Raw genomic sequence first — 22,189 nt, 5'->3', positions numbered from 1 at the left:
ACTATGATGCCAATATTAAAGTATCTCAACTGATGCCTTTTAAATCCATACACATATAACAGTAACTAAATTAGGCTTAAGTCACACGGACCTTTACCACATATTAACCTTGGTAAACTGCAAGTTTTATCATGCTCTGATAATCTGGTTTTATTTCTTCAGTAACTGTCATAGCATAACACTTTTTCCAATTAAAAGAGACTACATTCCCTTAATCTATTTATGTTTCAGATTTTCTTGAGACAGGAGAACTTTACAAAGTTTTTCAAGCTAAAAAAGAAGAAACCTACACAAAGGGAAAATACACTTTCAGCAAATATCTGGGCTAATTGGAAACATTTTGCTCACAATATTGAGCAGAGTACATCCCAAGCAAAGAAATCCACCTTATGACTTACCTGATTGTTTTGACAGCTTCCTCATCTTTGTCTGCATCAAGGTCAGATGGATCCATAAAAAAGATTTTGTCCTCTGGAGGAGAGGGCTCTTCAGTATCATCTAGAACTCGACTACCATCACTGTTCATTTCACTGCTATCAACTTCCATTGGCATATCCAAGTCCTGGCCTGGGCTAGCAGGCTCTGGAAACAACACAGGTCATACATTATCTTAAACACACAACTAAAAAATAAAATAAAATCCCCCAAACCCACCAACTTTCAGTTCACTTTTATGCAAGTAAACATAAAAGTACAATCACAGTATACAAAATCTTCATATTTTTGCTAGAAGATGCAGAGTACGCTATGAACATTATCAATTTCATTTTGCTAAATGCCAAGGGAAGAGACACCAAATTAAAACAAGAACCATACGGAAAGAAACAGAGTGAAAAGCCTGAAGTCTAAACCTGAATCTCACTAAGTAATTCTGTTTCACAAGTAATCAGGACAAAGTAACCTTTCGATGGCTAGAGATGACCCAGAGAATTATTCCTGTGCAAATTAAAATCTCCATTAACAGAAACCAAAATCAGCTGTTCCTGCTCTTGTAGTCCATAATAAGAAAAGTAAGAGAGAAAAGGAGGGCTGTGGTACTTCAGGAAAAAAGAAAAGCAGAACAGATCTTATTCACATCCGATTTTCTGCTGGTAGAAGTTTAATGTTTCCAAAAGGTGTACAGCTGGCACTGGGGAAAACCAAGACACAAAAATATCTTCATCTGTACCCTTTTTATGTGTTTGTTTGTTTGTTGGTTTGGGGGGTTGTTTGGTTGTATTTTTTTTACCTGGGGTGAGCTCAATTAAGAGTGGGAGAAAGAACAAAAAATAAATTGCTCCTTACATCCTCAGAAGAATTACAGGAAACCACAGCTCCCAAACTATGTGGCCTTTAGCACCTTAGCATCACAAAGGTGGTAAAACCAGGCTGCAGCAACATCATTTTGCAATTGCTGTTCCCAGTCACCAGCTTCAAGGTCCAGCAAAGAGCTTGGGAGCTGGAGAAGGCAGGCATGAATGGATGGGATATGTTGTGCAATGGCAACACACCCACTAGCTAACACGGCTGCTGCCCAAGCCTCTGAATCATGTTGGGCAGTTTGATGTCATCTGCTGCACGTCACCAATGGTGTTTCACTAAAAAATATGTACGGCAAGGATCAAGGCAACACAACCACAGAATGGCTGAAGTTGAAGAAGATTTTTAAAGGTCACCTGGTCCAACAACCCCCTAATTTCATTTCTCCAGTCTGTTGAAGTCCCTCTGGATAGCAGCACAAACCTTCTGTACTAACAGCCAGTCATCCCAGACACCTGCAAACCTTCTGAGGGTACATTCTGCTCCATCAAGATCATTAATGAAGATGTTGAACAGGACTGGGGATCCTTGTTGGCCCCTGGGGTACATCACAAGTTACTTGCCATTGATAACCACTCTCTAGGCCCACCTATTCAATCAGTTTTTAATTCCTATCTGCGCATCTATCCCATATTTCATCCACTTAACACTGGTCAAAAACTTATAAAAATACTCAAAACATTCTTCCACAAATTGTTGCCCACAGTACTCTGTCAATTCTGTAAGGTCTATTCAGAAACTAATCTTACTTCATTGAGGTTTCCAGAAACTAGAGTGAGGCACTTTCTTTTGGGTTTGTCTTGGGGTCTTTTCCTTTCTCTTTTATCTCAAACATCTGGGCTAACTCTGGCAAGTAAAAATTTATGGATATGAGAAAGTCATAAATAACAGTACTTGTCTTCAGATAATAATGTTTTAAAGTATATATTTCACGGTGAACAGTGAGCAGACTAATTACAACAGATGATCAAATTTTGTCCATCTGGATGGCTTCTTGATCTTTCATTCCCACTGAGCAATCCTAAGCAAAGCATAGTGAACTTGTCAAGACTGCTTAAGTAAAATTTAAGTCACCAGAGTGTTTTACAGTGAGTCTTTTTCATTTTCACCAACCTCAGTGAAAAACTGGCAAGATAAATAAAAATATGTCAAATATTCAAAGATGAGGAACTAAATACTAACGCATCTTGTTCGGCCTCAAAAGATCTCTTAGTATTTGAAAGCATGTTTCTCATCTTACCTCCATTGAAAATCACCTCTCCAAGACAGTCTCGAGGTACTTTAGGTGCACAGCGTTTGTGGCAGTTGAATCTGCAATCTAAAATAGCAGAAAAATAAGCCCATGATACCAGAACCTCCCTCCCACCCAGACACTAACATTTATCATTCACTACTTCCAACACAAACTTTAGTTCAGATTCATACATTTGCATGTAACTGAAGACAGCACCAATGAGGTCACCTCCAGGAGGAAATTAACAATCTTGTCCTGATGTCACATGTTGATTTGTCCCACCACTAGTTATTATGTCAGTACTTCCCCTTCCACTACAAAATGGTTTGCTACTTCTCTAGCTTTTTCTGCAGCTATTTTTTCCATCATGACGTAATTTTTCCCATTCTTTCATTTGTTCCACATCCTTTTTTCCATTGCTATATGATTTAAATGTCTCATCTCTAACATTTTTCCCCACCTGCCAACTGAGACTTGCAGACATCAGAGGCCTCTAACTACAACTACATCAGAGCAAGTATGTCCTGCAGTAAATGCCAAAGTCCAGTTCCCCTCTCATTGAGGTTACAGATTTGGCTGATTACTGAAGCTCCATTTCTGCTTGCTGAACAGACAGGGCAGGGCAGACAGAATAATGTTATGACCAGATTTGGCCTGACGTGAAGATGGAATTTAACCTGGAAGTGTGCCATTTCTGCACCCAAGGTATCAGATGCAGCCCACTGAACAAAGTCCAGCATACAAAAGTACAGATATTAACAGAAATTTTCTTCATTAATAGCATCCCTGTGATTTTCAACTCTATCAACACCATGAATTTCAAAACTCTCTACTGCCCCCACAACTGTTTTCATATTGATAATTTTGCCTCTTTTTGTTTTCCAAAGCAAGTTCAATGTGTTTTCCTTTTAAGCCCAGACAAGAGAAAAATCATTATCTCTCCATTTTCAGCAGCAGAGGAGCCAAATTCTGGAGCAGAATACAATACTGCTCAGCTTCTGAGTGCTTAAATAGATGCATCCTAGGAGAGCCACAAACCATCTTTTTTTTCAGCTGTGGCTTCAATCCATATTATGGAATACAATTACTTCACTACTTTAAAGGAGGACGGAAGAAACAGAGACATTCCAAATCCTGTCAGGAAACTAGAAGACTGAGTCTATCTTAATAAATTAAACTACATTCAGAAGCATTCTTGGGTACTGCAATGCAATTCTCTAGTCTAATAAATAGCAACTAACATCCCCTAGCATGCTTTTGGCCTATAACATTAACACAATCCCAAGCAGTTCCAAGGTCTAGCTCACAAACCAGAGCATCCTATGAAATTGCTCCAAACAGGCAGTCTGCATAGAGCCACCCAGGCTGGGATGCTAAGAAAACTTGTTCATGAACATGGGTCATTCTGTCCCAGTCAACCTCATTGTCCGGGAATGTTTCTGGGCACATTTAATTTATTACCACAAATACAGCCTTAGCATCTCAAAGATCATCCTCAGAGCCCAAACAGCAGCCTGAATTAAACCAAGAAATCTAGGGCTTTTATGGGTATTCAGAAAAACTGTTGAAAGACCCCAAGCTTTGGGAATGTGCACAAGGAAGTTGGTGAGAAACCTTAAGAATCTGTAGAAGGCAGTATGAAAATATTTTAACTTTTTGATATCAATTCCTGATATAAGGATAGGATCATACTGCATAAATGGAGGTCTGTTAAGAAACTTATTTCTGTCCTGCACATATACACAGCATTTCTCCAGGCTTGTTTGCCATACATAAATGCTTACAATATGCATATAATCATATTTTTATCCAGTGTCATTCAGTTCCCTGAAACTGATGTGGTAGCCTCATTGGTTCAGCTGGGTATAGCCATAGCAATAGTATATGGTCAGCAGCATCTGTATGTTAAAACCACAAAGCATCTTTTTCACACTTCATTTTTTTTCTATTATGTGTATCCAAAAGACACATGGACTGGAAAAAATATCAAAAGCAGTTCAGGATGCAGACTTCAAACAGACTACAAAGACTGCAAATAACAACAGAAATGAAAGATAAAACTACTTCCTTACTTACATGAGACAGCAGTATTTTTAGTCAAAAAAAAGTTAACACAGCTGTAAGCTTACCATTTTTTCTCTCCTCTAATAAAGCAACTTGAAAATGTATTAAGCAACCTCTGTCAAAAAGCTCACCTTTGATATTCCCATTTGACAAACTCACATGAGAGAAATGGAAACTCCTTTCCATATTAATGTTTATGATTCATCACTAGACTTTTGTTTCCTGCAACCAAGCTGATAGATCTGCACTAACCAGCAATAAAGAGCCAGAAGGAGATCACAATAGTTATGCCCTAGGAACCACATGGAAGAGCCCGAGAACTGAAGTCATGCATGTTAACATATGCTACATAAAAACCATGCAAGTTCAGCACAGCCACCTACCTGCATAAAATATTTCCAAAAGGTAATAATCAGTATCTTGTACTAGAATAATACAATGCAAACTCACAGATTCTTTACTGGTGAGTCTAGAACACACATACTGAACAAAAGGAAGCATTTCCCATTTTTATTAATTCATAATTATCTTTCTAGAATTAAAGTGTTCTCGATCTACACAATGAAATCTTATTTTTCAGAAAAATGCACAATGAACTACCTACTACAATGAAAATGAGGGCTGCTGTGATCCTCTGAAAACTACACACTTTTTCAAAAATTACTCTGCCCTATTTTGCAATATAGAGCCAGCTACATCACAACCAGTTTTAAACACAAGATCTTTACTGAAATGTACTACTACAGCAAAAAATTACATGTTTACCTTTACACTGCATTCCTTGGCGAAAAAGGCCCTTAAGCAGCCGTTTGCAGTACTGGCAGATGGTGGGACGAGTGTAAGAGTGAACAGCAAAGGTGTGTGGGACCTTCACCCTGCAAAGCACCATCTTATCCATCCAGATGGGGCGGCCACTCCAAGAGGGAATCCTCTTACTAGGTTCTGGGCAGCAACGCTGGAATAAAGAAGGAATAAATACATAATCTGCACCAAAACCATTCTACTGCCATGACTGCTTTGGAAAGTCACAGCAGGCAGGTGAAATACCAGGTGACTGGAAAAAGGCAAACACTGCACCCATTTTTAAAAAGGGTAGAATGGACAACCCTGGCAACTACTGACCTACCAGCGTACCCTCTGTGCCTGGGAAGATCATGGAGATCCTTCTAGAAGCTATGCTAAAGCACATGAAGGACAGGGAGGCAATTCAGCCAGTGGCCTTCTGTGACAGAGTGACTCCATCAATGGACAAAAAAAGGGCTAGAGATGTCATTTATCTGACCTGCTGTAAAGCCTTTGACATGGTCCCCCAAAACATCCTTCACTCTGGAGAGATGGATTCAATGGGTGGACTTCTAGGGGAAAAGGAATTGGTGGGATGGTCAGATCCAGAGGGTAGTGGTCAATGGCTCAGTGTCCTGATAGACACCAGTGACAAGTGGTGTCCCTCAGGGGTGATACTGGGACTGGTGCTATTAAATGTCTTCACCAGTGACAGACAGTGGGAGCGAGTGCAACCTCAGCAAGTTTGTGGATGTCACCCAGCTGAGTGCAGCTGACACACTGGAGGGACATGATGCCATCCAGAGGGACCTGGACAAGCTTGAGAAGTGGGTGCATGTAAACTAATGTGGTCCAACAAGGCTAAGTGCTGGTGCTGCACTGGGTTGGGGCAACCCCTGGTATGAACACAGGCTGGGGATAAACAGATTGAGAGCAGCCCTGGGGAGAAGGACTTGGGGGTCCTGGTGGATGAAAAAAAAGTCCATGAGGCTGTAAGGGACATGTGGGCTCAAAAAGTGACCAGACAAGAAAGCAAGCTGGCCAAGAAGCTTTAAGAGGACATTCTGGTATTGTAAAACAAAACCATGAAAACACCAAATGGAAAAGCCTTACAGAGTGCAGGAAGGCATGTATGAACCTTTTTTCCACAGAAGATAAAATGCTAAAAATTCACTCAGGACATTTATTTTTCAAGCAACCTGACAAGGTTCACAGCCCGCCATAGAAAGGGTAAAACAAAAAACAGTGGAGGTAGGCAAACCAAATTCCAATCACTACCTCAAACTATCACTTTTTAAAAGCAAAGTATGGCATGTCTGGATAGCTGAAATGCTTGGATAACTATTTAGGCAAAAATATTTAGAAAATTTAAAAATTATTTGAAAATTAATTAAAACCCCTTTAAAAAATTCCTCAAAATGAAGTTAAAAGAAAAACTTCAGCAACTAAAACAGAAAAGGCATTGATTAAAACAGACATATCAAAAAGGTACTAAACATGCAGATAGAAATCATAAAGTTAAATTCTGTGATAAATGGTAACAATTCTGTGTTCACTGAATAAATCTTACCAATAGTTATAAACATCAAAATAAGTATTTTCGTTTCACAAAACCAGGCTTTTATAGTTTTTAGCTAAAAATATTATACTCTTGAACTAGACTACATTATTTGTACTTTAAACTGTGGCAAAAATAGTTACAGTGTACAGTAACAGATAATTAGAAAAGACTAAGGCACAAACAAATTGATCTAATCACTGCCTATCCTGTCTTATGATCCCTAGCTGGGATATACTTGATAAGTGATATTTGTTATGTAATTGGTAACATCTCAGCAATCATCATAACCATTATAACAAGGAATTAGTATGTATGCCTGTTTTTACTGTAAGCCCTTCATCCCCTACACCCTCTGTGATAGGCATTGGGGTTTTTTAGATTAACTCTGTGAAAAGCTTAACAACGGATGAATAATACTCTTCCCCAGCATAAAAGCTCACAGTTTGCACTGCTTTTGCCAAGGAACTATTCTATATGGATATAATAATTGCAGAGTGAATCTGTATTACAAAGCAGGCAAGATGTTGTATCATTCTGAAGCCAAAGATCTCAAGAGTTCATGTACCATGAGTGGAAGGCTAATAACAAAATTACATATTAAACTTGTAATTTATTTCCTGTTTCATCTCTCCCAGTAATAATAAGCAGTAAGTATCACAGTCTAAGAATCACCAGATTTTAAAATTCACTAAAACAAATCATAATAGTTAAGCTCAACTCCCACATAGTCATTGTAAGCCACTTAAAACACTATCTAACTCCCCAGAGGTTAAAGAATTTAGAACCAGAAATTGTTTCTCCTTTCACATTACATACTTCTTCAGATGCAGAGGATGTGTGTTCAGCTTGTGCTGGTCTCGGAACTGAAAGCCCTGCTCCTGGCAAAGACACGTTAGACAGGCGCCTCTTTCTCACTCCACTGCAGTTGTTTGGAATCTTGAAGGCACATCGCTTATGGTAGTTTAACCCACAGCCTGGAAGAGTAGTTTGTTTATTCAAAAAACCTCCCAACATTCAAAGTAACAAAAACAGTACTAGTATTTTGATACAGCAGTTTTAAAAGGACAATCCAGGAAAATGGTAAAGGCAGAAATAGACTGTTGTGTTAAATTCTCTTTTAGTGTTCTTGACGTGACTCACAGAAACAGCTTTTTCTGCACTACTTATTACAATATTGGTCTCCAGCAAGCCCAGTTCTAGTAAGAGGGTCCAAGACTCAGAAGCAGCTGATTTCCCACCACCAGGAGGCTTTCATCACTCCCTCACTTTGGAGCACAAGAGCCAAGAAGAATTCAGTGAGAAGGCAGCATCAGTACCTGACAGCAAGCTGCAGAGTGCTCCACAGCCAGCTGGATGAAAGCCCTAAGGAAAGGGATTCCCCTTTGGGAGTCTCTCCAAACTATGTGCTCCTTGTGCAAGGAACACAACATTGTAAGCTAGCTCTTTTTTTCAAAGTGGGAAACAACAACACTTAAGTCATTTGCCCAAGGTCACACAGTTTGCAATAATGCCAAGATCAGAACTCAGGTTTTCCAATGCACAAACCATTCCAACTATGAAATACTACATTTATCACTTGCTGACATACCAAACATGATACAATTCCTTTTCCTCATCTTATATAGATACACACAGACACACAAATACACTGAGTATCATAGACTTACCTTCACATTTTAATCCTTGTCGTACCAAGCCCCAAAGCATCTCTCCACAGTAGTCACAAAAAGTAGGAGCCTTGTAGGAATGCACATAAAGTGCATGAGGACGAATCTGGAAATCTTCAACTGTAGCCAAAGCTTTTAAAAAATTGAGGTAAGTTATGGTTCTTGCCACAGGATCAACAAGGATTTATTGAAAGAACATGTTTTAAAAATGGCTAATTCAAAGAATGCTAGCAAGTTGTTTAGAAATCAGCACCTTACTGTATACCATTTAATAAGCATTTCAAAGATTACACAGATTTCAGCAAATGTTTTTATTGAGAAAAAAAACCTGTTGACTCTGTAGGCTAATGGCGACAACTAATCAACAGTATGAATCACACTGCTGAAAAACTCACTAAGTTGAAGGCTAAAAGCAACAGTAAACGTTTGAAAAAGCAACTTAATTTTCAAGCTGTTTTGTAACCTACAAAATTTTTAAACAAAAGACAGTTCTACAAGTTAGATTTTTAGATTTTTTTAGATTTCTAAAAAACTTCTGCCGTAAAAGCTTATTAGATTAAACTCTTGGTGTATAAAAAGTGGATAAAGTTTCCACAAGACACTGGAATATTCTTTTCCTTAAACAAGTATAAATAAATTTTAATTACTTTTGTCCTGTTCCCTTGGAGCAAAAAAAAAAGAAAAAGGTATTTTACATCAACACTATCTTGCCCTGATGGCTATTATTTTTTGACCAAATATGTACTAACATTTCCTATTCAGATTCTTATTTTTAGAAACCTACTGAAAGAGATTTACATCTTCAAAATGCCTTACTTTCTGGTGGTCTGCCTGTCTGTCTGTAAGGAAAGTGTCAGAGATTGCCAAGAGACACTCAACAAATTTTCCAAATATGCTATTCACCAGAAGCAATGAAAAGCTCAAACTAAGATGATCAATTACTGAACATCCAAGACTTGCCCTGAAATGCAGCCAAGGACTCAGCCTTATAGCTCTTGAATTCATACTTTATTGATCAAGTTTACACATCTAAGCCCTCAATAGTCTAGAAGTCTCCCTAAAACCTAACTTCAGCTTGGCACTTTATCTCAAAATCTTTAAAACCTGCTCAATACTCATCCAGCTTTTAGTTGTAGGTTAACTTCAGATGACTTTTGGTTGAATTTGACTGAGTATTGATTAAACACATACAATGAGAATCAGGTTTTTTTGGTCTTCATTTTTGGTTAATAACCACCACTCTAAGGACCATATTGTTTAAAGAAACTATTTTTTAAGAACTATAATAACACTTAAGAGTCTCTTCTTATAGGTATGATTCAGCAGCTACTTTTATATGAAGCCTTATGACACCATAAGCCATCAATAGCAAAAGCTACTGAACAAAAAGACAGATCTAAGGAAAAGAAAACCCATAACAGTTGGAAGAACAAATTCTGAATCTTACCTGCATTTCATCTTAAACAATTATAAAAATTAAAAACTGGTATTATCATAATTTCCAACTTGTATAACTCAGATTTATTTATAATAATAAACCTGAAGAACATTAAAACAGAACAATGAAAAAATAACAAAACTGAGTACTGAAGCATCAGTGACATCTGAATTTTCTTGTAAACCTCTACCTCAAAGTATATGAGACTAAAGCCAAAGAGCTCATGGCAGTCATGAAAAAAATGCTCAATGAAGGCCTATTTTCTTTTAATCTACTCAATGAAGAGTCATTACAATAATACCTACCAGAGAGTACAACCTCAACAAGATCTCCCTCATGTATCTCTTCTGCTGATGTAATTCGTTGCAAAATATTATCTGAGTTCAGGTCATGACGGAACAGGAGAATTTTGTCATACATGCCAAAGAAACCACACTCTGGGAACTGCAACAGAAATCAAACTCTAAATTAATACATGCTCTTTGATAATCCTATCCATCAGTGTTTTTAGTAACAGCTACACAATTCAAGTGTTGTAAATGTTTCATTGTAACAAAATTAGTCTGCTTATTTTTGAGGAAACAAAACATTTTCTGAAAATTTCTATTTTTTTTAAGCTGAAAAGGAAAAATATTAAGGTTTTCGTTTCTTTGAGTTTTTAATCTCTCAGATCTGCATAATCAGTCTGGCAAGTGAAAGCTAGTGCAGGTGCTTAACTCGGATACCACCACTTATAACCCTTATTTCACAGGTATTCTGGTCAGGCAGGTATTTAGCTTGAGAGACTCCAGCAGCACCTGCCACACTTTTCTTGAGGAGCAAGCCAGTAAGAGGCTCCAGGTCATTGTTCTACAACAGTTTAGATCTATAGATATGAGAAATCCTGAGTAACATGCTCCAGAGGACTCTCCTTCAGCATGCAAGTTGAACTCTTATGACCTGCAGTGGTCCTTTCAAACCTTACCCATTTTCTGTGATTCTGTGAAAAGGAAAACTCAAATCCCCACAAGAACAGAAGATAATACTGAAAATCCATGCAGGAAATAGATACACTAAATAGCATGCCACTTTTCCATAACACTTCACTGAAAAAAGCTTTCTCATTTTGTGTTTTCCCTACTCCTCAAAATATTGTCAAGTGTGAGTAAAACATCTTTAAAAGAAAACGTCTTAAAATTAAAAGCTTAAAAGTAAACAGTTGATGGGGAAAAAGAGCAGGAACAGACCCTGGAGAGGAAAGAGTACCACTCAAGCAGCTCCTTTGACCTTTTGGTTTAAACCAGAATTCAAACTTGAGGTGGGAACACAGAGAGAATAAAACCGGAAGAATGAGTGAAAAAATATGGAAAAACTCAGACAACATTGTCAATTAATGAGATCACAGCTTAGTAATTTACGTTACACAGTCAGTAAGTAACAGGATCAAAGCTGCATGAAGCTTGAGGTATATTAAGTGCACTTAAGTAAAGTAATTGAAGATTTGTTCCACCTAATCAAAAACATAATAAGGTATCCATCATGCCCATTGTTTTTACACTCACTTCCCATTTAGATAAAAAATAATGTCCCCTTTACAGTAGCAATTTTATCTGAAATATCAAGTCTGTCTTCTCTGTTCTGGTGTGTACACACTACACAATTACATGACATGTAATACCAAAGAAGTCCATGCTCCAGAGGGCATACTATCTATCTACCTTGGACAGTCACAAAGAGAGGCAGAACTTGTGCAAAATACCCTCTGCAAAAGCAAAAGACAGAGATGACAACTTTATACTGACACCAGTAGCTATTTAGTCCACAACACCGACAAAGTGATTTACTGGGCTGATGCCAAAGCATTACAGTAGCATTACATTTCCTTAAACCAGATACTCCTTAAACCTTTGTACAATAAAATGCTGTTGCCTAAGATCCCTTAGATCATCTGGAATTACCTGTAAGAATGCCTGTCTTATCATACTGTATTTCAGTATACTCACCTGCTGATTCATCTTGAAAAATAGCAAATGTCCATTAATATTCTGAAAATTACATTTTTCCAATTGCCCAAAGATCATTTGTAATAGGAAAAAAAATGTAACACTTGAGAATTAGCTGTGCTGCACAAATATGTGTCTCAGTATCTCTGCAAGTATGCACAGGACTTGATTTTATATTCAGAACACGCAGAGATACAGCACATTAGTAATTCTTCCAAGTGAACTGACAGTTGTTCATACCTGAAACACTTCATAAACCTACTTTAAGCTCTAACACAAAATCCCACTGTGCACTGACTGACAAGAAAACAAGTTATACTTACATTATTAAAATAAATATTGTGAGGTTTTATTCCTTGATACTATATACACTGTTAAGATAACTTCTACCAATTGCATCTTACTGCTGAAGAACTTAATTCTAACAACAGGGATATAAAATCAATATTACAACAGTATATATCTGTCTGCAGATACACATGATATATTTTTATTAATGCCAATATTAATTTCAGCTGCCAGGAGGGACAACTTGTGAGTCATGGAATCGGCGTGAACTATTGCCTCTTTGTAGTAAGTTCACAGAACCACCTACACGCCACAGATTTTAAAGAAACCTCTAATATACTTCACAGGTTTAAGTCTCCTTCTTTTGATAAAGATATATCTTTGGTTCTCTTTTTTTTTCCACTCTTTAAGACCACAACCCTGTCACGCAGCTGCCAGAACATCCTTACACATAATCCCCCACCTCAGTAATCAGAGGTCACAGAATCACATGCCAAGAAGCACTTATCTTAATTGCTATGACTAAATATTTTCTGTCCATGTACCATTTACCCATTCTCATGTACGAATCTTGGATTTACTAAAATGTTTTAAACACACTACATTAATTTTCATTACTACAAAGCATTAGCTGACACAATTACCTAAAGTTACAAGTGAACACTTGAGTCCTCTTTGTGACAGCAAGTGTAATCATTAAAAATATGAGACACTACATTCCTTCGAAAGCAGCATCAACATTAAAAGTTTGTAAATAACACTATAATGCATATAATTAAGATTTTGGTTTTCAAGTAAATTCCAGACAGAGGCAAAATTAATTTCTATGGAGGAAAAGTATTGTTAAAAAAGCAAAATCCTCCATTTCAGATCATCAGAACTGTTGACATCAACAACCTCATTTGGTTCTTCATTAATTAAACTGACCTTTTAAGCTATGTATCATGAAAACTTCTCATGTTGTCATGGCATGATTTACTGCCCTGCTCTCCCAAAACAAACATATATACACATAGAAGAAATGACTGTGAAAGATTATCTGGTTTTGTATCTGTAACATTTAACCTCCTTAAAAGGTAATTCTTGTATTTACAAGTTTGAGCTTAATCAGTGGCTTATAGACTAAGGGGCAGAATCAAAAGCCCAGGACTAACAAGAGAATATTCTACACTAGTACTGAGTACAAGAATTCTATCACTAAACACAGACCCTGTATACAGTTTCTATAGTACGTGACAAGATTTCACCAGGACATGTATTTTTAGGCATTATGCATGCCTGATCCCCATTTCTGAAATAATAATCCCAAAAACTAGAAGCATTGGTAATACAGAGCTTCAGCTGCTAAGAGGTTTTCTTGAATCCATCAGAGGGACAGGCAGTAGTTGAGGAACACTGCAATAGCTCCTTTACGTGTCCTGCCTGTTAGGTGCTTGTCAGCATGTCCACAAAGCAGCACAGAGGAACAGGGCAAGTGGGGCAATTCACACAACACCCTGCCCAGGTCCTCCCAAGCCCTTCACAGGAGCCATGAGCCCACCAAAGCCCATTCCCACAAGCCAGGGGAGCACAGAGAAAGAAGGGCAGGTGGGAACTCAAATTAAGAACTCCAGGAAAAGGATACCCTGTCCAGACCCTTCCAGCGCTCTCCCAGGACATTCCTAGACCCAGTTTCCACGCATACACTGATCAGGTAAGTCAACACCAGAACACTTTCTGGGCTGAGAGGGGTTGGTCTCCAATGGTATGGTACAGATTATAAAATGCAGAGAAATAAGGGTTGTACAGTACCTATGGAATGTTTATGGAAGGAAACAAAGGCAAGGAAAGAGGTGATTCAGGGATGAATAAACATGGGAAAAAATAGAGGGATAAGAAGAAAAAAGAGGCTGGTCACCTGAAAACAGGGGCTGGTCAGAACAATTGTCTATCATGCCCTGTGCCTGATCAGCACCACTTGTCCTCTATTTTCATTAAATTCAGTATCTAGCTATTTTCCTGGGTGATTTTCTCTCATTCTTAGCCCATGTGTATGTATGGGGGGCGTGGGGGAGGGAAGGGTCTGAGTGCCACCAACCAGAGCAAGAGGACCCTGTAATGTCAGTGACTGGAGAGGTCAGAGTAAGAGAAATCAAGAGCTTGAATATCCAAGTGTCAGCAACTGGAAAGTCCAAGATCCAGCAGTTGGTACTGGGCAGAGAGTGCTTAAGGCCAGCTGCTGGAGACATACACTTTTGTTGTTGTTGTTGCTGCTTTTTTTATTGGTGGGTGAGTAGTTATAGGTCTGTGTGTGTTTTTCCCCACTACCAGACCTTCATCCTGAACCACCAGAGAAGGGTACAGTATGAGATCCCTGGTGCTGTTTGTGTTCATGTGAGTGCTCACAGGCAGACACACTGTTGATCTGTTTGGATCTGTGAGTGTACATGGATGTGCTGCACACCTGTAGCCAAATGCTAGTGCCTATCGGGAATACACGGTCAGTCTTGCTGTCCATGGCTGCACACAGGGACAGAGCTGCAGCAACCTCCAGATTCAATCATCCCTAACAAAACTTTTCAAGATGGACAAACCCTGCTCTTTCCTTGCACACTTCCCCCAAATCCTCCACCAAAAAAAAGCTCCCAGTTACAGAAGATCAGACTCTACCAGGAAGATGCCTGCCTCCCAACTCCTTTCCACACTCTGGCTCAGATTCCACCTCTCTGCCCCCACTCAAGCCACTGGCTGGCTGCCCTCGGCACGGCCGGCTCTGATGAGCTGCAGGTGGCTCAGCAGAGCCCTGTGTAAGGCACTTGGCTGGGCCTTGCTGGGGGAGCAATCAGCTCCAAGCAAGCAGCTTGGCTCCTTAACAGGCGTGCAGCGCCCTGCTCTCTCTTCCGCTCCCCAGTCCATTCGGGAATACAGCATTCCTTGCTAGCACCTTGGCCAGAAGGCTATGTGCAGACTGCTGGCCAAGAATAACCTCATCGATTAACAGGGGTTTTATTTCAAATGGTATCTTTTAACAGAATTTTTACGCAAAGCTTAAACTATGTTCAATAGTTGAACTACGTTCAAGTTGAACACTACCAAATTCTTCCTTCTTGTACTGCACCAAGGAACAGCTTTTATAGCTTTCCTTATGCTCAGTTACATGAAGCTGTTAAGGAAGAACATTATCCAGTTCCTTTGAAGTGTTAAGAGCTCATAATGTAAACTTGAAAACAAAACTCAAAGCAGAATTTTTTAAAGCCTGTTTTATATTATGGGATTATACAGCTATTACTTTCCTGCATAAAAGCCTAAAGTATCTGCACAGTTACTCAGGACACATAAACTGCTAATCCCAGAATTACTAAATTTCCTAAAAGCAAAAAGATGACTGTTCCCAGTGTTAACAGTTCCAAAAGAGCATCTAGCTACAGGAAATCACTTGTGGGAAGTCTACATATGCACTAGACTGTGCCAAAATTAATCTCTGGTACACCAATATCATCAACTTACATCAAGAATATATGCAATTCTTAATACTTGGGTGATACTAGCACAAGTAACACAGCTAGTGCACTATTGCAGTTATGCTGAGGAAACCTCATCAGTGTTATCGAGAATGCTCATACTGTAAGTATTTCAGCATATCTAGCTTTAATTAAGAGTGCATTATATCGTCCTTTTTATGCAGGAGAACTCAACCAAGATACAGCAGTCAGTATCGCTGAGCAAAACACAACTGAGGCTTCTTTCTATCTTGGCAGTAACTAAAAAATCCCTTTACTTCAAGTTCCAGGAGTTACTTTACAAAGTTCTGGACTAGTCGCCAAAAATTCACACTAGGGAAAAGTGTAGGCGGATATTGTTTCAAGGTCCAATATCTCATGACCCATCATAACTCAAAACAAATGCTTCAAACCACTGAAAGTTAATTCCGAAGTCTAATGGTCCAAAACACCACTGGAAAGTCTCTTCGTTCACTGAAATCATCCATTCTATTATCCTGCATCCCTACCCAGCTATTCACTCCCACTCTTTAGAATCATGTGCCAAATCACATTATCACACAGACAATTAGCTTCAAATATGTTGCAGGAGATCTTTCCCTTACCAGATGCCTCAGTACAGACACACTTGGACTACTGCTTGGCTAGGTTTTCCAGCATACAAACCTATTACCACGCTGGAAATGCTAATCTGCCCCACATACAACACCTCTGTAGCCCCAGCAACCCCTCAGCTCCCACCTTCTCCCAAGCATGTTTGCTTCCCATGCCACAACTCTCCCTAAGTCTCCAAGTCTCTGCATTACTTAGTTCCTATGAAGAAAACAGCTGACAAGTCAAGGCAGAGCAGAAGGGGGAGAATAGATTTGAGTACATCTGATGAATAGATTCATTTTAGAGCCTTTCAAAAATAAGTACCATGAACGATTACAAGCTTAACCTGGAGAAAAACCTGGAACACTGTTGGTTGCAGTACTGTTATTTATTACATTCAATGAAGTTGCCACTGCAAGAGTTGTAGTGATCCATTTGTAAAATGGAGGGATTGCAATATGATCCTTGTAATGAGATGAAAACACAGAAGAGGAATCTAATCAATACGTAAGAAATATCCCTTTGATTTTGCTAAATGGTGACTTTGGGTGGGTTCAGTCAAGTAGAAAAACTAGGTGGGAAGAGTAGGAAACAGACTGCATAGGTAAATACTGTATCAGTACTCAATCAAAAAGAATGCAAGGGTTAAAGGATCATGAGAATTTAAGGCAAACACTCTAAGGCAGGGGAGCAACTGGTCTATTTCAGAGCAAAATGTAACAAAGCCACCAGAGGAAATATATATATAAAGAAGGCAAATGCCGAGTATGACTGAAAGCGAAAATGATGAAGGACAGGTCTGTGGACCAAAGAAGATGAAGTTGCAGAAACATGCAAGTAAAGATTGAAAAATTTACTGAAAAAGTTACGACAAATCTTGCAGGTACTGATATTACACAAGTAATAGCACAGGTAATACTACAGTAATCAATTTTTTTTTCATTTATAGCTATTAACCAGAATAAAATAAAGTAGGCTAGAATACAGCACTTACAGACAGCATGCTGTCCTACATAATTCTCGGTTTGCAGGCAGTGGAACATCAACACATGCGAGTTTCTAGTTTTAAATCAGTAATCCCTTTGTTCTACTTTGTGTCCTCTCATGTGAGGAATGAAGAAACAGTATTCCAACATAGAACAGGATTAAGAACTTGCCTCTGTAATATCTGATCATTGTGCAAGGACACACACTGTCTACCTGCTACAAGTTTTTCTGCTTCTAAACACTCTCCCTCTGTTCCAGCAGCCATATGTGTCCATGCTTAGGTTCCTCTTCAGATTGCCCCTGAGAACTTATGTCTGATACTTTAATACACAGCAACCTGGATAAGGAATGAACAGAGAAGACCATGAATGTACTGGAGACCGTAAGCAAGAATCTTTTTAAGCATTCCTATAAAGTCTAAAGTTTAGGTTTTCTGAGGACTTCTATTAAGCATTCCAATACACAATAACCCTAACACAGTGCCCCCCAAAGTTAACTTTAAACTTGAAAAAAAACTGAAGAAAAGCACTTGAAAAGAAAAAACATCTCCTGATGTTTAGAACATCTGTAATAGAGCTAAGAGACACACCAAATATTTGCATTACTCATCTCGCTCTCCTTTCAGACAAATGCCTCTTTAGTTTCACTTCTGCTGATGCTGCTTCTAATTACCCTTCTGCAAAACCTGAATGAGCTATTCTGAACACCAGTGACTGAAGCAGAAAACACAGAAAAGCACAGTCCTAACCAACGTTTTTGATACTGTAATTGTAGCCTCAAATACAGTTAGGCAGGTGGTTCAAGCTCCCAAGTAAGTGAAGAAGGACTCCTCAAAGTTTTATTTTATTCCAGATTACATAGAGGAAAACAGCCTGAAATGTGACTTTGAAGTAAGGAAATGTCCGTTTAAGTCTGATAAAGATAACACTCAAGTAAGAAGAAAAGCTATAAATTATTATTCCAAGTAAAAAAAAAAAAAAGGTATTTCTCCTTATTCATTAAGGAAATGCAACAGTAAGTAGATACTGCTAAGTACAGGACAATAACAAACCACACAGTACCCTGCAGTCAAGACAAGACAGTTTAAGCAGACTGTGGAATACCAGAGGAATGGGAAGCTTTAACGCTGTTGAATCTCAACAGCACACAGTAGCTTCAAAGCTTTCAGCTGGAAGACACAAGCAGCCATTCACGTGACTACAGAGGAGAACGCAGTTCACCATTTTTACACTATGTATATACTAATACATATTTAACAGTCTTGCAACAGTCACCAGACCTAAGAGAAAAAAAGTCAAGGCAGGACATATTGCTGTCAAACAGAGAATACAGGGAGAATACCATCCCTCGTGCACTAGCTGCAAAACTACTTATGAAAGATGAATCCACTACACATGAGGTTGTTTCCTGATCAGTCTGCCGCCTGCAAACGTTTTCACCGAGCAATCACTTACTGTTAGCATCAGCTGCAGGAAAGCATAAACTGCAGCAAAGCCAGACAAAAGAGAAAAACTGATCATGAAATCCTCATCAGTTTTGCAGTAGATTAGCCTCAGCATCTAAGAAGTCTGAACTATAACAAGACCTCAAGCTAAACTTTTAGCTGAGCCCGCCAAAAGAAGAGAAAGAAAAAAAAGAAAAATAGTGTGAATGTACTTGCTTTCATCCTTCTTTAAGACACAAGACAGGAAATATGCAGATGTAAAGAGAAGGAGCTGATATAGAAAGAAAAAGCAGCCCCTAAAATGGCTGCATAGTACACCTTATATGCATGGTACATGAAAAAAAAAGTTGACCCAAATAACTCATCTCTTCAGAAAGGAACTAACATGCTGAACTACATTTTGGAAGTTATTATGAAATTGGCTTGCTTGACAACTAATTTGTAAAAATATGAAAAACGCAATAAGTTATGAGATGGGAAAAAAAGATACACAAGCATATGCAAGTAACATATAATGTGCTCATGTTTTTCAGGCTATTGGGTGAAAAAGAATCATATAACAAAACTAACCAACAATACATACCAATCACAACAATTAAAGACAAGTTGATAATTCCCTACAAAATAATCCACCTTCAACTCCCTCCCTCTCACCCACACCTGAGCTTGAGCAAAAACACTTGACCTTGAGGGGAAAGAGCAATTATTTCTTATTTTATGAAATACTGTTAACTTCTTTTCAGATTGCTTACTAGGATCTAACCTTCCTAACCTAGACAGAGACAAAATCTGGACGCAAAACCAGCAAGATCAGTGTTATTTTCTTTCTAGAGAGACAGAATTTGCAACAGGGTGGCCAAGACACATCAGAAATGTATGCTAGGGCTCTTTTATTTCTTGGTCAATCCTTTCTTAACACAGGTCATACTGATACTTGTCCTCTCATTTAAGAGTAGCACATGTACTCCTTATACAGAAAAACAATACTAGGACATTATTAGCTATTTGTTAATTATTAACTAGGAAAAAAAAAGGAAAAGCTAGTATGACACAAGTCTGCAGCCCTGCAGTATACATCTGTAGCTACAATTGGTCCCTTCACCATGGCTGGCTATACAGATCCAAGATTATTCCTCAACAGCACTAAGCATAGGTTAGCAAAAACCTAAGGTATCAGTGACAACAGCTGAAAGGAAAAAACTGTCCATATTGTGAAAAGTCATTCCTGCAGAAAATTTACAACTACATTTTCTTTTACTAGATTTCTCAAGCAAGAAAGTAAGAGGAGGGTTTACTCCTTTTGAATTAAAAGCTTCTCTCATGAGAGTTACCAATTTCTTTCTGCGTATCTGCAAATACCTAACATGGATCTTTGTCACTGTACCAAACTCCTTGGCATATCTCAGCTGCTATTACTAAACAGCCTGTTACCAAACAACTGGTGCCATCAGTAGAACATGGTGGCATTATACCATACCATACCATACCTTCTGGTAAACTATTGAGCACACGAGGTCTTTAACAGCAGAGAGGGACAGGTCCTGAGCTTCAATGGTGACAGTCTCCCGAGTGAGACCAATCTGCAGAAGGAAGGAGATCCCATGCATAGAGCCTCGGGAGTTGGTGAGGCTCTGTGTACTGAAACTGCCATTGGAGAGTCGACTGGAGAGCCCCGACTGGGGACTTGAAGACAAAGTTGGGGTCTGTGGTGCAGCAACATGACACGTAGGTGGGGAAAACTTCTGTAAGGATGGGGGAGAAGAGTCGTTTGCTGACATCTGACTTGCTTTACTCAGCCGAGATCTCCCTAGTAGTCAAATTCTATGAAAAATACGTTATCAGTTCTTGGTTTGAAAAGAAAACAAGGATAATGTAAGTTTCCCTTTCTTAGTTCAGTAAAATGCTCCTGACCAATAAAACTTAAATTTCCCTTTCATTCGGTGCAAGCCAAAGAGTAAAATAATTACAGCTGCAAGTTACTTTAAATTAAAGGTTCTCTTTCTGCAGTTACAATCAGCTGATCAAAAGCAGATTGCCTGTCCTTTAGCACCACATCCAGACACAGAGGCTTACATAAAGGCCTCACAAAAACACATCAGCTCTGCTGTTTTATACTTGTTCTTCATTTTTATTAAAAAACGAAAGATGGAGAAACAGATGGAAATAGATGCTGGTAATTCATCAGAAGTATCCTCATTCACCTAATCACACAGATGGTATCTTAAATGCAGACTCATCTTCATGCAGATATTCTTCTACAACAAAAAAAATCGTGTATCCTTGAGCAACAACAGAAGTCCACGTATGTGATGAATCTACTCCTCCTTTAGAAAGTCTTCTCTGAATTCACAGGACATGGTGAAATTGAAGATCAATGAAGATATCTGATTTCATTTTTATAAAATACTTTAGCTTGTGAAATGGAGGAACAGAATGTCTGAAGACACAATCACATTAAATGTAATCTCTAGCTTCACCCAGATAATCTCCAGCATTTTGAATCGTTGCACTCTGCCTGTAGAGGAAAAGATAAAGTTATTGTTTCACATGAAATGCATAAAGTCACATACCCATGTCATAACTACTCTACTTTGAAGAAGCAGGATCACCCCTTTTACTTGAACGTGTTACTTCAGTAGCATTTTGTACTTGTAAGTTAAACATACCTGCCTGCCTACTGCATGATACACGAGAAAAATCAGATCTAACACTGACCTGTATGTTACCACAATTTCTAATTAACAGTAGTTTAGCAGGGCAAAGCACTTAGCACTTAAGAGGAAAAAAATAAAAAAGGTAGGGGGAGGGAGAAGTAGAACACAGGTCTGCTCTGTACATTTATATTGAGAAGTGTAAGAGAGGTGGGTAGGAGAGGAAATTCATTAAATGCATTGAAATGTAAAAAAAAATACAAGATAAAAAACTCTATGCATCAGCATGAACTCAGGGTACCATTTTAATACTGTTATTCAAGAAAACTGAAGAACATCTTGCACAAACTCTAACTACAGGAAGTTATACAGAACATACAATTGAGCATCACTTTCTTTGGAAAACAAATAAAATTATTTAATACTCACACATATAAATAAAAAAGCAAGTCTGCTAAAACCTTTGAAAATAAATAATTCCATGAGCACTGGGTCAAGATACTTGTTACAAGAAGATATGCTACCTGATTTTGTATGTCAAGCATTTCATGTGTAATTGAAATGTTTGAAAAGAATAATTTCTAGACTCCCCATGCAACTTCTGCCACAGGAAAAGTTTTCAATTACTGTAAAAGTGGTCCAAATACATAGATACTACATATTGCTAGCAGTCTTTAAGGAGCACTGATCCATACAGGATGTCAAAAATCAGTAAACT

The 22,189-nt window shown here is 38.5% G+C and overlaps 1 protein-coding gene across 3 annotated transcripts in view; it reads right to left on the bottom strand.

Annotated features, from left to right (window-relative positions):
• PRKD3 (protein kinase D3) overlaps positions 1-22,189 on the bottom strand; it is a 42,696-nt gene that overhangs the window by 18,596 nt on the left and 1,911 nt on the right. For 2 of the 3 annotated variants that reach the window (XM_085055209.1, XM_085055210.1), the window contains exons 2-8: positions 20,308-21,335; positions 10,352-10,490; positions 8,609-8,740; positions 7,758-7,915; positions 5,363-5,552; positions 2,540-2,617; positions 399-582 (exon numbers count right to left, since the gene is read on the bottom strand). In XM_085055209.1, the coding sequence (XP_084911335.1) occupies positions 399-582; positions 2,540-2,617; positions 5,363-5,552; positions 7,758-7,915; positions 8,609-8,740; positions 10,352-10,490; positions 20,308-20,598 (1,172 nt within the window). In that variant the 5' untranslated portion in view covers positions 20,599-21,335. The remainder of the gene's footprint in view (positions 1-398; positions 583-2,539; positions 2,618-5,362; positions 5,553-7,757; positions 7,916-8,608; positions 8,741-10,351; positions 10,491-20,307; positions 21,336-22,189) is intronic. The other variant, XM_085055211.1, reaches the window with a different exon arrangement.

The sequence above is a fragment of the Lichenostomus cassidix genome, chromosome 3, assembly GCF_008360975.1.
Source record: "Lichenostomus cassidix isolate B80296 chromosome 3, HeHo_3.0, whole genome shotgun sequence".
NCBI classification, from domain to species: domain Eukaryota; kingdom Metazoa; phylum Chordata; class Aves; order Passeriformes; family Meliphagidae; genus Lichenostomus; species Lichenostomus cassidix.
The sequence above is the reverse complement of the archived record's forward strand: the minus strand, read 5'-3'. Positions and strand labels throughout refer to the sequence as shown.